Source organism: Falco peregrinus, chromosome 10, assembly GCF_023634155.1.
Source record: "Falco peregrinus isolate bFalPer1 chromosome 10, bFalPer1.pri, whole genome shotgun sequence".
NCBI classification, from domain to species: domain Eukaryota; kingdom Metazoa; phylum Chordata; class Aves; order Falconiformes; family Falconidae; genus Falco; species Falco peregrinus.
In genome coordinates this window covers 25,148,893-25,161,504 of record NC_073730.1, presented here as the reverse complement: position 1 = coordinate 25,161,504, position 12,612 = coordinate 25,148,893, and the positions used below count along the sequence as shown (strand labels likewise).

General features: G+C 51.2%; 3 protein-coding genes across 5 annotated transcripts in view; 1 reads left to right on the top strand and 2 right to left on the bottom strand.

The window, feature by feature from the left end:
- Positions 1-250: 250 nt before the first annotated feature.
- On the bottom strand, positions 251-1,766 carry LOC101912747 (cytochrome b-c1 complex subunit 6, mitochondrial). Its single transcript, XM_005238395.4, has 4 exons — positions 1,614-1,766; positions 1,486-1,509; positions 1,017-1,178; positions 251-513 (listed from the first exon to the last, which is right to left on the bottom strand). Exons 1-4 carry the CDS (start codon positions 1,653-1,655, stop codon positions 481-483), a joined length of 261 nt encoding a protein of 86 aa, XP_005238452.1. The 5' UTR covers positions 1,656-1,766; the 3' UTR covers positions 251-480.
- Positions 1,767-1,778: 12 nt separating this feature from the next.
- On the top strand, positions 1,779-10,806 carry LRRC41 (leucine rich repeat containing 41). Its single transcript, XM_055815320.1, has 10 exons — positions 1,779-2,157; positions 2,234-2,320; positions 2,950-3,020; positions 3,815-4,979; positions 5,396-5,641; positions 6,533-6,697; positions 7,038-7,136; positions 7,578-7,700; positions 8,592-8,667; positions 9,868-10,806. Exons 1-10 carry the CDS (start codon positions 1,977-1,979, stop codon positions 10,100-10,102), a joined length of 2,448 nt encoding a protein of 815 aa, XP_055671295.1. The 5' UTR covers positions 1,779-1,976; the 3' UTR covers positions 10,103-10,806.
- RAD54L (RAD54 like) overlaps positions 7,484-12,612 on the bottom strand; it is a 23,210-nt gene continuing 18,081 nt past the window's right edge. For 2 of the 3 annotated variants that reach the window (XM_055815321.1, XM_055815323.1), the window contains exon 18: positions 10,789-11,685. In XM_055815321.1, the coding sequence (XP_055671296.1) occupies positions 11,484-11,685 (202 nt within the window). In that variant the 3' untranslated portion in view covers positions 10,789-11,483. Of the gene's footprint in view, positions 7,503-10,788; positions 11,686-12,612 lie in introns of those variants that run through there. The other variant, XM_055815322.1, reaches the window with a different exon arrangement.

Here is a 12,612-nt window from a genome sequence, read left to right as displayed (position 1 = left end):
TAATTTAGCCAGAACTTAGTGCATGAACAGTATTGGTGTTGTGGGGCTTGGTAATAATCTCCGTGTCTCCAACAGATAAATTCTCCCATGGGATCAGGCTCCAGCTGCTGCACATCACAGCTGCACAACAAGGATTTTCCCACAAGTGGGAAAAAGTCTCCTCCCACAAACTGGGCTCCAACACCCACTGATTTCATCTTAACCTAGTACAAGTCAGAAGCACAAGAACAAGGGAATAAACAGAGGGTACTTCCATGGGAACTTTGAATGTTTAATATGGAAAATCACAGAACATCAACATGGGTTTTGCGTGGCTGCACATCTTCCACGAGAACAGTTGCAGTGACATGCTGACGCTCGGTCGCTGCCAGGCAGTTTTGTTTGCTCTTGGCATGGAGGATGAACGGGCAGGAAGCAGTACTGTGAACCCAGGAACTGCTGACACGAGCTGTGGAAGCAGATGGACAATCACGCCCACCTTCACTTCAAGTTCTTAAAGAGTTTGTGAGCAACCTGAAACAAAGAGACAAAGCACTCAGTAACTCATAGTGTAGGGCTGGAAATCGGTAAGGTGTTACCACCTGCCTCTTGGTTTTCTTGGCCACTAACACACATGGCCCCACAGGACTCCGCTCTTCTCAAGGCTTTGCATCAAGTCACTCAAGAAAAGTAACAAGCTGAGATTTTCTACAGAGTTTCAGCTCATGTTAAAAACGTTTAACTGTAAAATGGCAAACAGAACACAGAAACAGCAGAATGCCATCTGCAGGGCAGAAACCACGTGTTTGACTTATTCGTTTAATGACCTACCAAATCCCAGTTAGAACTCTTATAACAAAGATGAGCCAAACAAACGTTTAACAAGAAAAAGCATCAAGGCTCACAGTTCTTCAAAGCTCCCTCTGAGCAGCTACCACATCTCACACTTGAGCTGTCTGCACTTTTGGAAGTGTGGCTAAAGGCAGCTCTGCTCCCACCACCTGCAGGGATGTTGCAGCCACAGGTGCTGCACTTACGCAGTGGTCCCTAGCGTGCAGGAAGTCAAAAAGCTCCTCTGTGCACTGCTCTTCTGTGTGGGACCTGGAGGACACCCGTGCATCACACTGCTCCAGCCGCTCCCGCGCCTTCACGCATTTCTCTGTCTGCTCGCAGTGCTCCCGGACCGTGGTTAAAGGATCCTGCAGAGACGGGACTGCCATGAGAACAGAGACCTCGAAACACCGCTCTCCCCCAAAACCCAGCGACTGAAGAGGGAGCCGTATATTCACATCGAAGCTCGGATTCAAGCTGCCTCCCCGCTAAGCTTTGGATCTGCCGCACTGAGCAGCGAGGGGGGCCCAAGGCCCTGCGAGTTTCAGCGCTGAAAGGCACCGGCCATCTACCCCCGGGAGACTCGTGACTGCAGAGCTACAGGCCTCCTCCGCCGCCCCCGAGGCCCACCAGCTCCCCGGACAGGGGCGCACCAGGCCCCGCTCCCCGTCTTACCACCAGCTCTTCCTCTTCCTCCTCCTGGGGAAAGAAAAAAAAGGACAGCCGTTACCGACCGCCCAGGCCCCGCGGGGCTCCAGCGCGGCCCCCGCTGGCCTGGCCCGGCCCGGCCCAGCCCCGCTCACCTCAGGCTCCCCGGCGTGAACGACGGTGTCGCGCAGCCCCATGCCTCCGCTCCCGACACACAGAAGGACTCGCCAGGGTCACCCACCGGAAGTGCCGCTGCCCGCCCCGGAAGCGGAAACGCTCCCACGGCGCGTTGGGCCGGCCCCCCCAGGGTAACGCCTCAGGCCCGGACGCGTCCCTTCTAAAGATGGCAGCCGGCGGCGGCTGCGCTTGTGGCCGCCTCAAGATGGCCGCCGCTCCGCTCCCCTCCCTGCCTTCTTTTTGCCTTTCCTCCTGGGGATCTCAGCCTTAGGGCTGGGTGGGCTTGGCGGCCGCTAGGCGCGACCTCCCCGCCATGGCCGCCCGCTCCCTCCCCTCCCAAGATGGCGGCGGCGGCGGCGCGCGGGCGGGGGGCGGGTGTCCCGCCCCAAGATGGCGGCGGCAGCAGCAGGGGCGCGCCGGCGCTGAGCGGGGCGATGGCGGCGGAGGGGCCGGGCAGCCTGTTCGCGCTGAGCGCGGCGGCGGTGAGCCGCAGCATGGGAGCCCTGGAGCGGGACGTCTGGGGTAAGGCGCGGGCGGCGGGGCGCGGGGCCCGGGCCCTGCCCGCACCCTGCCGCCGTCTCCCTCTGTCTCCCCACAGCGCTGCCCGGGCACCTCCTGCGGGGGCTCCTGCCGCTTCTCAGCGTCTTCCGCCTCGAGCGGGCCGAGGGCGCCGCGCGGAGAGCAGGTGACACCGGCGGGGACGGCGACAAACCCTTACGCGTACCCCCGGGCGGGAGGGACGAGTCCCTAGAACCGAGGGGGTGGAACGGGCCGCCCCACTCGCCCCCCGGCCTGGGGAGGTGGGGCCCACGCCGCGGGGACCCCCGGCCGGAGGGACCGACCCCTCCAGGCTGGCAGTGGGAGACCCGGGCCGGGGGGGCGAGCCCCTCCGCGGGGCAGGGGGGCACCGCCGGAGCACAGTCCCGCGGGGCGGGGGGCGACCCCGCCGGAGCACAGTCCCGCGGGGCGGGGGGCGACCCCCCCGGAGCACAGTCCCTACCGCCGGGACTGGGACGCCCCTCTGCGTCCAGACCCTTGAGCCCCGGCCCGTAGCCAGGCGGGGTTACCAGTGGTGCGGGCCAGCTGTAACGTTCCTTTTGAGGACCGACAAACCCTGCCGTTTGTTAATTTGCGTCCTTTAAAAGGAGGTGGCCTTCGCCTCGCCACAGAGCACCTTCATTTTGCTGCAGGGGTCTGGGTCTGCGTCCCCCCGCACGGTCCCTTGTCTGCCCAGTGTCCCTGCGAGTGCTGTGGCAGGGCACTCAGGCAGGGAGAAGGGGTGGAAGTGCCCAGTTGATTGCTTTTTCCCCCCAGGCCTCTCGACACAGCCCATCTGGCGCAAGCTGTGGGACGATGTGATGAAAACCAGACCGCCCAACTCGGAGGTGAGGAAACGCTGGCGGTGGGAGAAGGGGTACAACGCAGACACCCCATTTCTGATGTCTTCCACGAGGTTTTGTTTTGAAGCCTGCCAGTGCTGCTGGTCACCTCCAAGTGATTGCTGGTGCTTGTTTGTAAACATTCATGATGCTCCAGACCAAGGCGTGACCCTGGTAGTACCGTAATTTTGGGAAACGGGGTTCATAAAAGGAATTGTAGTGTCCACCCTTCATTCACAACAGCAAGTTTGCAGAAGGAATAAATCCTGTCTTTAAAGATGTAATTCTTCAGGAAATGGAGGATAAAAACAGCATCTTACATCATGCTTACACCTACGCTGGCAAAAAAATGTGCCAATGTCTTAGAAAGCACTGGAAAAATGCAGAAGACTGAGCTTGGAAGAATGGTTTTACATAGGAAAATTGTAGCAGCTCCATTGGTTCAGCATTGCAAAAGAATCGTTAACAGACAGCTTAATCACAGCCTATAAATAGATTCCTGGGAAGAAATTCCTGATGATGTGGGTTTTAATAGGCAAAAACATGGCATAGCTTCAAACTGCTGACTATGTTTAATTAGGGCCAGAAGCAGGATGAAGGGAGAGCAATAGGAGTAACTCAGTTATTCAACTAATACACTGAGGAAGGATGCTGAGAACAAGGTAGTCTCGGTTGCACTAGCTGTAGGTTTTTTTTGGACACCACGTTTACCAGGTTAGCAGATAGCAATAATGTAACTTCAAAAGAACCAGAAAAATAGTGGCTGACTTGGTTAATATGGCCCTGTTGTTCAATTGCAGAATATAACCTGTTGGAGGAAGAAATTCCTTGAAACGTTCTTTTCAAATGTTCTTCATGGTGTCTTGGATATTTCCTCTGACTGGCGTCTCAACGACCATCACTTTTCCCCGCTGCTCCACAGCTCCCCGCACGTTTCCCAGCTTACCCTCTGCAACATGCTGCAGGGCGCAGTGGAGCTCACTGCTGAGCACAACCAGAAAGTGCTTGAAAACCTGGCTGGCTCCCTGCGGATCCTGAAGTTCCAGCGCCTCCTCTCCTCTGACCAGTCCATTAGGCGTTCGCTAGTTTTACTTCTTCACCGGCTGATTCACCATGGCTCTGTCAGTCAGGTGTCCATGTATTCCTGGCCTGTTCCCGACACGGTTCTTCTTGTTCTCATTTTGAGCATGAGTGCTGGGTTTTGGCGCTCGGGAAATGCCCTTGCGTATCACAGCAGCCCGTGTGGCCTTTGCAGAGAGGATGACAAAGCCCAAAGCCGGGAGTCAGCACAGGAGCGAGCAGAGAGGGGCCGTTGTGGTGAAAGGGAGTGGAGCGATGGTGAGAAACAGAGATCCCCCAGGGCCCCGGAGGAGGCTGCTGCAAAGGTGGATGGATGTGAGGCTGATGCTTACCTGAACTCTGTCCTCTCCAGACCAAGAAGTCCTCCTCTGCGAAACCAGCTGTGTGAGGAGGCAAGCAGCAAGGTGCCCTGTGACCACACCAGCGTTCAGGGAGGATCTGCTCCTCTCTGCATCTCAGAGCAGCTGTCCTGTCACCCAGTTCTTCGAAAGACACGTAGACGGCTGAAATCTGCAGTGGGAAAGAAACGTCGCTGCCTCAGACGAAGCAGGGGACCACACACTGACCCAGAAGACCTGTATGATTTTGTTTTTACTGTTGCTAGAGAGGATAACTCGGAGCGACTGTACAAAAACAGTGCCACAGAAGGAGAAAACGCAGAGAACTGGACCAGTTCCTCCTCAGGATCCCCATGCACTGGCCATGCTGGCTGTAAGAAAAGAGGAGCATCTACTGGGATCTTTCCTCTGAAAGCTGCTCGCCGCTTCCGAAGTGTGTCCACACTGGAATTGTTTTCCATTCCTTTGACTGGGGAAACATGTCGTACTCTGAGTAACCTGCTGAGCTCCTGGGTGTCTTTAGAAAACTTGGTTCTGTCTTACAATGGTTAGTGGTCTGTACAGGTTGCTGCCTTCCAGCCTTGGTCTAACGGTCTGACTTGTTGCTCGGGTTTACCCTGGTTTTATTTTTACTGGAATGGGCATTGTAAGGTATTGGTACCCGATCCTGAGAAGCGCATCAGTAGAGGTGTTTAAGAAGTGTGAGGACTAGTTTGAGGGAGAGAATGGGGCTGTTCTGCCCCACAACAGCCCCTGCCTTGTGCTTAAATGCCATCCAGAGAGGGCGAAGAGCCAGATCGCCATCTCCCATATACACAGTCTAGCTTAAGAACATGTGGATAAAGCAGTCTGTGAGTTTTGCCTTTGACTTAGGTTGCTTGGCCATAGGTGCAGCTCCAGCTGCGTGTGTGTTGGTGTCTCTGCAGGCACAGCTAACACCTTTTTGTACAAATGCTGTTCCAGGCCTGGGTGCAAACATCTTCTGCATCCTCTCTGGGCTCCGGGCCCTCTCCCGCCACTCGGACTGCCACCTCCGTGTGGTGCGCGTGAGCGACATCTTCTCCCACATGCCTTGCATGGAGCTCGTTTGCTGCATCCTGAACGCCTTTCCTCAGCTCCACACGCTCTCAGTCAGCTTCGACCTCAAAAACCAGCTGGAGGGGAACGGGCCAGAGGGGAATCCAAGCTGCGGTGAGGTAGAAATCCCAGGTAGGAATCGTCATTCTGAGTGATGATCGGGACGTGGCAGGCAGAGCTGTAAAAGCTTGGCATGGGGATTTGAACTCTACGCTGTTACAGTGTAAATTAAGCGATTACTGCCTTGCCTTTCTGATTTAGATGGTGTTGCTGTTTGTCATTTCCAGTCTGTGATGTGCTGTGTGGAGCCTGAGTCTTGGACAAAGCGCTGTATTGCTGTGTACCAGCCTGCTGCAACATCAGCTTTGTACAAGGCCAGGCATACCCTGCTGGCACCGACTGTTCACACAGCCCACAGGGAGTGTATCCCACCAGATCTGTGAATTGGTTGGAAGCTTCTGCTTTGTGCATCCTATTGACTGTGAGGCTGTAAGACTTGGACAGACACTTAAACAGAGGGAAAGCATCTCTTAATTGTCACAATCCCACAGGTGATGGCAAAGCAGTGCCCCAGCCTCTGGATTGCGGTCTGGGAGCTGTAGCAGCATGTTCTCGCCTCACAGGTCTCTAATCACCCTTATTAGCCCTCGAATGACCATAAAAGCAGTGAGCAAAGCCTGAGCGAGTATGGAGTGGGGTCAGTGAAGAGCTGTGCTCTGGGAGGACACTGACTGGTTTGTGTGTAAAGGGTGACCTCTTCTCAAGTGTTGTTTCGCTGCCAGAATGCAGTAGGAATCAGTGGCCCTGTGGTCTGGCAGGAGTCCTGAAATGAGCCTTAACTGATCTACGTTACCATAGGTCTGAGTTGCCGTAGAGCTCTGTGTGGCAGGGCACGATGCATAGGCATTTTCTGCCAACCTAAATGATAGTCATGTGTCAGGCATGCAGACGTCTTGCTTGCTGTAGGACCTAGCTATGAGCACTCCAGACCAAGCTCTTTGATTGTGGTTTTAATTTCCTTAGAGAGCTGCCTGGAGCAGCTGGAGATCCGATTCCCCAGGGAACCTCTGCACACTGCCTTCCTGCTGCCAGTGCTCAAGGCATCAAGATCCCTCCAGCAGTTGTCCCTTGACAGCGCCACGCTGCCCTGTTCTCAGGAGCTTGGGCTCCTTTTGGAGGCACTCAAAGGTACTCTGCTAACCTGCAGGTAGCATCACTGTGACATAGTGGTCTCGTTGCTGTGATCTTCCATCCTTTAGCATTAAGCCCGCTTAGATGAGTCCATTTCTTCAGTGTGGACATCCTTGAAGTCTCCTGAGAAAAGGAAGTGGGTGTCATCCATCCCACTTCTTGTGCTGAGCATGTGAATGATCCTGCAGAGCAGGATGGTTCCTTGTTAATTACCCACAATCCGGCACAAATTATCCACAGTCTGACTTGTTTTCTGGGTGTTAGCTGGTAGTTGGGTCAGGGTCTTTTTATCCCAGGGACGTACAGTGCTTCACCTGAGAACTTGTTTTCCTTTTAGAGTGTAATCCGAATTTGAACAAACTGAGCTTTCATGATGTGAACCTGGCTGAGCACCAGAAAGAAGTTCTGCTTTTGCTTCGGGATCCTGGCCTGCAAGGTACAGTAAAATCTTGGGTGTGGCTGCTTTTGGTTGGCTGACCTTTAAAGAGGTGACCTTCAGATGTGTAAGGTGTAGCAAATATCACTGTCCTGGAGCAGATTTGGAACATGTCTGGTTCTTGGTGCCAGCAGGGCAGAGACAGGAGCAGCTGCAAAGCTGGTGTACGCTGCAGAGAAGAGTCCATAGTCTTGGCTATAAACCAAAGATGTTTTAACCTGCAGAGCACGTTAGCCTTTAACTGGCAAAGCCACTTCCCTGGGTGTGATCTCCTCTCTCTTCCTGTGACAGAGCGGCAGTGCTGTTGTATGCAATCCACTGCTGGGGAAGCTTCGTTCTTGCATACGGATTAGGGACTGGAGCTGCCTGCAGGATGTAATTATGGAATAATGAAGCACGCAGGGAGTACTAATGTGTACTGTCTATCTATTTCTTCTGCAGAAATCACATTTTCCTTTTGCCGGCTGTTTGAAAGCTCTACTACTGAGTTTTTGTCAGAAATAATCGACACTGTGAAAAGAAACTCATCTTTGAAGAGCCTCAAACTGCCTGGGAATCGCCTTGGTGCGTACTGTGCATGTTGCTATGGGGCCTTGACCTTAGACCACCTCTCTTGGAGATAGCTTCAGGGCTGGAGTTAGGACTATGCTAGCTGGTGACCTTAGTGCTGAACTTAACACATGCATCATTAGGGTGGATTTAGTTCACAAAGTAAGGAGCACAGAGTTCATTTTTTAAAGGCAAAATTTCAGTTGCATTCAGCAGTGTACCAAGAGCCCAGGTGCTGTGCAGGCATTATGGTTGCTTTTCTCTGCAGTAAAAGCAAGTTATCAGCAGGGCTTCAGCTGTGCCTGAACACTGATCTGCGTCAGACTCTTTACAGGAACAGATCCGGCAGCAGACACACTACTCTCATTTAGAGGCACAGGTTTTCCCCAAGTTTAGGTAGTTTGTGCCTTAAAAGCTGTTGGTAGCCACTGGAGGGATGGGAACAAGTAAAGTAAGGGTTTGTGTCAAAGAAGTGGAACTGGATTTACAGAAATTGCAGACTTTTTTGGATCACAGGCCAAGTAAAAACATTTGAGAAATCAATTTCAGGTAAATCCAGAATATTGTTCTCTGTTCTTTTAATGAAATGAAATGGGAAAGCTTGGGATCACCTGAAATACACTTATTTTCTAAGGTTTGTGTTTAACCCTGCATGGTTGTGTGCTTTTGGCTGTTTTTAGAACAAAGCTGCATATTGACTTTTCAAACAAAACTGGGGTTTTTCTAGTGAAACGAACTGCCCTGTCAGCACATGTTCCCATTGCCTTGAACACAGTGCTGAGCCCTTTGTGCTGCGTGCACATGCTTACAGCCTCCTTTCTGCACTATTACCCCAGCCCTGTGGCCATTGAAATACTTAAGACAGTTCCCAGTTTGCACCTAACACCCGTATTTCTCCCCTTCTAGGGAATCACAGGCTGGTTGCCCTTGCAGACATTTTTTCCGAAGATTCCTCCTCTTCTCTTTGCCAGCTGGATGTCAGGTATTCTGCTGCTCTAAACACACCGAATTTCTTGTTTGGGGAGGGCTGGAGCTGAACTAGCCTCAGACAACCTGAGAAGCCCGAGCATGGCTCTGTTCCTTCCTCGAGGAACTGCGTGCACAAGAATTGCTTAGAGAACACTGCAATGGGCACATACAGCCTCTGGGACCTCCAGCATCTCTGAGGCATCTTGCTGTCCTTTTTATAAACGAGTCAAGCTCTATCTTAAAAGCAGCTTTGGTTTGCTGCTCCCTTGGGAGGCTGCTGCAAGCCTTTCCTGTACTGTAAGTTAGAACTAATGTCCCTATGTATGTTTATTCTTAGCCACCAAACTTGAATGGCTGTTTCCACTGCTTCTGTATAAGGAGAGAATGCTGTTGTTGCCCTGTCAGATCCCGTGAATGCCTCTGCATTCCTTTTGTTATCTTTGGTGTTCAACCTGAAATGCTGCTCTCTTCCTGAGCAGCCATGCAGACACTCACCTTCCTGATGTACATGGAGGGTAGCGCTGCTGCAGTACTAACAACTGTTTGGTTCCTCCCCCTGCCCCCACCTTCTTTATGTCTCTCAGGTTGTTTAGAGTACATAGGCATAACTGTTTATTTAGCCATGGCCAGTCCTTCAGCAGCCTCAAATCCTGATTGTTACTGTGCCTCTCTCAAGATTAAATCCATCATGCAACTTCATATTTATGTATCTATGCAGGGGAAATGACCTTTTAATCTCCTAGAAACACCAGGACCTGACACATGCTCTCCAGGTTTTCTCAGAAGGAAGAGAGAAATGATGAGGCTGACACTGGCAGCTGTAGGTTGAGCCAGGCTCCTTGGTCCAGGAAGTTGACAGCTGCTATGAGACCAAGGTGCTTCTGGCACTGCTTAGCCAGCAGCTTGGGTCCAGCACCATTTTAAGGCCACAGCTAGGTCTAAAGTCAGTAGTAAGGAGGCCAAAATAATAAGTTCTCAGTAGTTACCACCTTAACTTTGTAAAGCTTGCAGCCCTTTGTATTACTGTGCTTCAGTTTTTGCTTTTCATCAAAATTAACTGACCATTCATGCTTTGTATTGGTGAAGAAAGTTGTACTTTGCATTGGAATGTCCTCAAGTACCTGCACTGGCGGTTACTAGAAGTAACAGTAATTGAAACTGCTTACATTATAGCTTAGACAGTTAATGACTTGTGTCCTTCTTTCCCTGAAAGCTCAAATTGCATCAAACCTGATGGACTCCTGGAGTTCACAAAGAAGCTGGAAGGTCACATCCAGCAGAGAGGGGGGCAGATTCAATTCACACACCTCCGCCTCTTCCAGAATTGGCTGGACCAGGATGCTGAAACAGCTCAAGAAGCTCTTCGGCGTCTCAAAGCTGTGTGTAGTGTGGTCAGTGATTCGTGGGACTCCTCCCAGGCCTTTGCTGACTACATCAGCGTCATGTGATGGATGCAGGAGCAGGAGAAAACAGATCAGCTTGAACTAAGCAGCTCAGTTCCTGGGCAGCAGATCCTATTTCACAGCACAGGTGGGGTTTTCTTCTCCTGGTTCAAGCAGCATACAGTTGTTCTCATCACTTTTCTGTTCATTTGATGAAGGGGTACCACAGTGAAGTGACACACAAGAACATGTGGGATAACAGCTGTATTTCCATGTGATCTAACTATCATCTTCTTGGTTTGAAGATTTTAAGTGGGACAGGTATCAAATGAGTTTGTGTGACTTCTTGCCAGATTTCATGTTGCTTCAGCCAATGTCTCATCAATAACTGTCTCCACTATTGGAGAGACTCAAAAGCCATCTGGTTCTGATCCTTGACAACCAGCTGTTGGTGACCTTGCTTTTGAGCAGGGGTGTTGGACAATGACCTTGAGATCCCTTCCAACTTCAACTGTTCTGTGATCTGTGAATAAGAACTTCTCCCTCCACTTAAAGGGAGTAGAAAACAAGCTATAAAACCCCACAGCCTTGATCTTTTACATTTGGAAAATTTTACTTTGTAAAAAAAAAATTCTTTATGGACCAACCAGCCTCCTGTTTATTTGCAACCATATTGCCCCTCTACACTCTCTGCGGTCATTTTACAGAGGTTTTGAGTAGTTTGTTCTTTTGTAATGTTTTTATAATAAAAATATAGTTAAGACCCATAATGTATGAATTTTATTACTGGCTTGTAATGTGACCTAATTAAAAAACACTGCTAGATCAGGGGATCCTGCCCGTAACAAAGCAAATGATTTTTGAAATGGAGTTACCTCAACAGAACCTGATTTCCCACTGCCTGCATGATCTTTCAGGCCAGATGTTCAACATAAAGGTGAATTTTTTTTCCTTTGTACAAATCCTTTTGTTCCTGAGTAATCAGCAAGGTTCACATTTCACCACAGAAATGGATCCTGCAAGTTACTGATCAGCAGCTGTAAGCCATAGCTGTCAAGGAAAAACACGAGTGCACATTTAAGTGCTATAAAACTGCAGAACCTGAAGAAAAAACTTGGCTAAGTAGAAGGCACAGACACCAACAGCATGAGAACCAGCGCTGAATCTGGCCAAGTCTACAAGACCAGTTATTCCCTGTTCCGAAAGGACTGTGTTTCAGGCACATAATACAACAGCAGAGAAAAAGCCATGGACTCATTGCTGTTGCAGCAGACTGAACAATGCCAGGCGCCTTCCAGCCTCTGAGAAACCACACAGTTATGCTATTCCACAGCCACACAACTGTCCAGCAGGTACTGCCACCCACTGCCCCTCTCCTTCAAAGGGACTGAAGTGGGATGGACTGCCACAGCAGCCTGCCCTTGCCCCCACAGGGGACAGTAACCTGTTAGGGAATCCCTCGCTGCTCCTCATGGGAATGATGATGAAAAGTGAAGGTGACGGCAGCATCCCACGCAGCCTTCAGCACAGAGTCCTGAAGCCCCCTCTTATCAGCACAGTGGTTCCACTGGGAGAGGTCAGAGGTACAGTCAGACCCTTCGGGAGGGGGCCGTACCTGGTGGCCATTCACACAGCGATGACACTTGATCCTGGAACAGAGTCAGCGTGAGGTTCTATTTTAGTGTACAGGTTGTTTAAAAATGCAGCCCAGTAACATTTGGATTAACTCCCCTCGACTGGAAACATTGGCAAGTAGATTTTCAGACAGGATTAATTACTGCCACGTTTCATTTAAAAGTACAACCCCTCTGTGGCACGTGCAACAGATAAGGAACGACTCTCTCACTTTCTGGAAACTCTGGGGTTCTGTTTCTAATAGCACTCCCCCTCCCTGTTTAGCCATGTGGGAATGGTCCAGCAGGACCCAGAGGAAGTTCAGGAGGTGTTTCCTCAAAAGTGAGGGATGTTGCTAGGGGCAGATCTTGAGCGAACACCCCCCACTGCTAACACCTTAGCACTGTGTCAGGCTTCCCAAGTTCAAGAGAGCACACCACCCTCCTAACCGCTCCATCCTGGCTCCCACCATGGCCACTGGGTTGTGCTCAGGCTGTTTTGCAGACACCCTACTGAGCTGCCACATGAGACAAAGAGCAGTAGCAGCCTTGCCAGCAAGCGCTGTTGCCATGCAGACAAGACACCTCCAAAGAGCTAAGCTTCCGAGCCGGCTTAAAACTAATCCTCTTCACTCTTGCCTGAACTAAGAGTTTTAACTTTCACAGTGAAGCATTTTCCTGCACTCCCTGTCCTCTTTCTGGTGGCTACAATACCACAGGTCTCAGGGGTGGGGGAGAAGGGAAGGCAGTGCAGAAGAGGATTCTTTTAGCCCCCAGAACAGCACTAGGGTTGGCCTCATGAATTCTTAGCAGATGGAGTAGCCTGGCAGTAGAAGCAGTTCAGCACCTGGAGATCACAAACCATCAGGAAGAGACCAGCAAGGAAGGACCAAGTCGGGCCCCACCAATTTGAACAGCTCTGATCAATTTCTTTTCATTAGCTGCAGTATTTCATAGCCTCCA

Excerpts from the sequence above, each read along its gene's own strand:
- LRRC41 (XM_055815320.1), top strand. The coding sequence starts at position 1,977 with ATGGCGGCGGCGGCGGCGCGCGGGCGGGGGGCGGGTGTCCCGCCCCAA. Across the intron at positions 2,158-2,233 it reads CCTGGAGCGGGACGTCTGGG|CGCTGCCCGGGCACCTCCTG; the intron begins GTAAGGCGCGGG and ends GTCTCCCCACAG. Across the intron at positions 3,021-3,814 it reads CCAGACCGCCCAACTCGGAG|AATATAACCTGTTGGAGGAA; the intron begins GTGAGGAAACGC and ends GTTCAATTGCAG.
- LOC101912747 (XM_005238395.4), bottom strand. The coding sequence starts at position 1,655 with ATGGGGCTGCGCGACACCGTCGTTCACGCCGGGGAGCCTGAG. Across the intron at positions 1,510-1,613 it reads TTCACGCCGGGGAGCCTGAG|GAGGAGGAAGAGGAAGAGCT; the intron begins GTGAGCGGGGCT and ends TTCTTTCCCCAG. Across the intron at positions 1,179-1,485 it reads AGGAAGAGGAAGAGCTGGTG|GATCCTTTAACCACGGTCCG; the intron begins GTAAGACGGGGA and ends CCGTCTCTGCAG.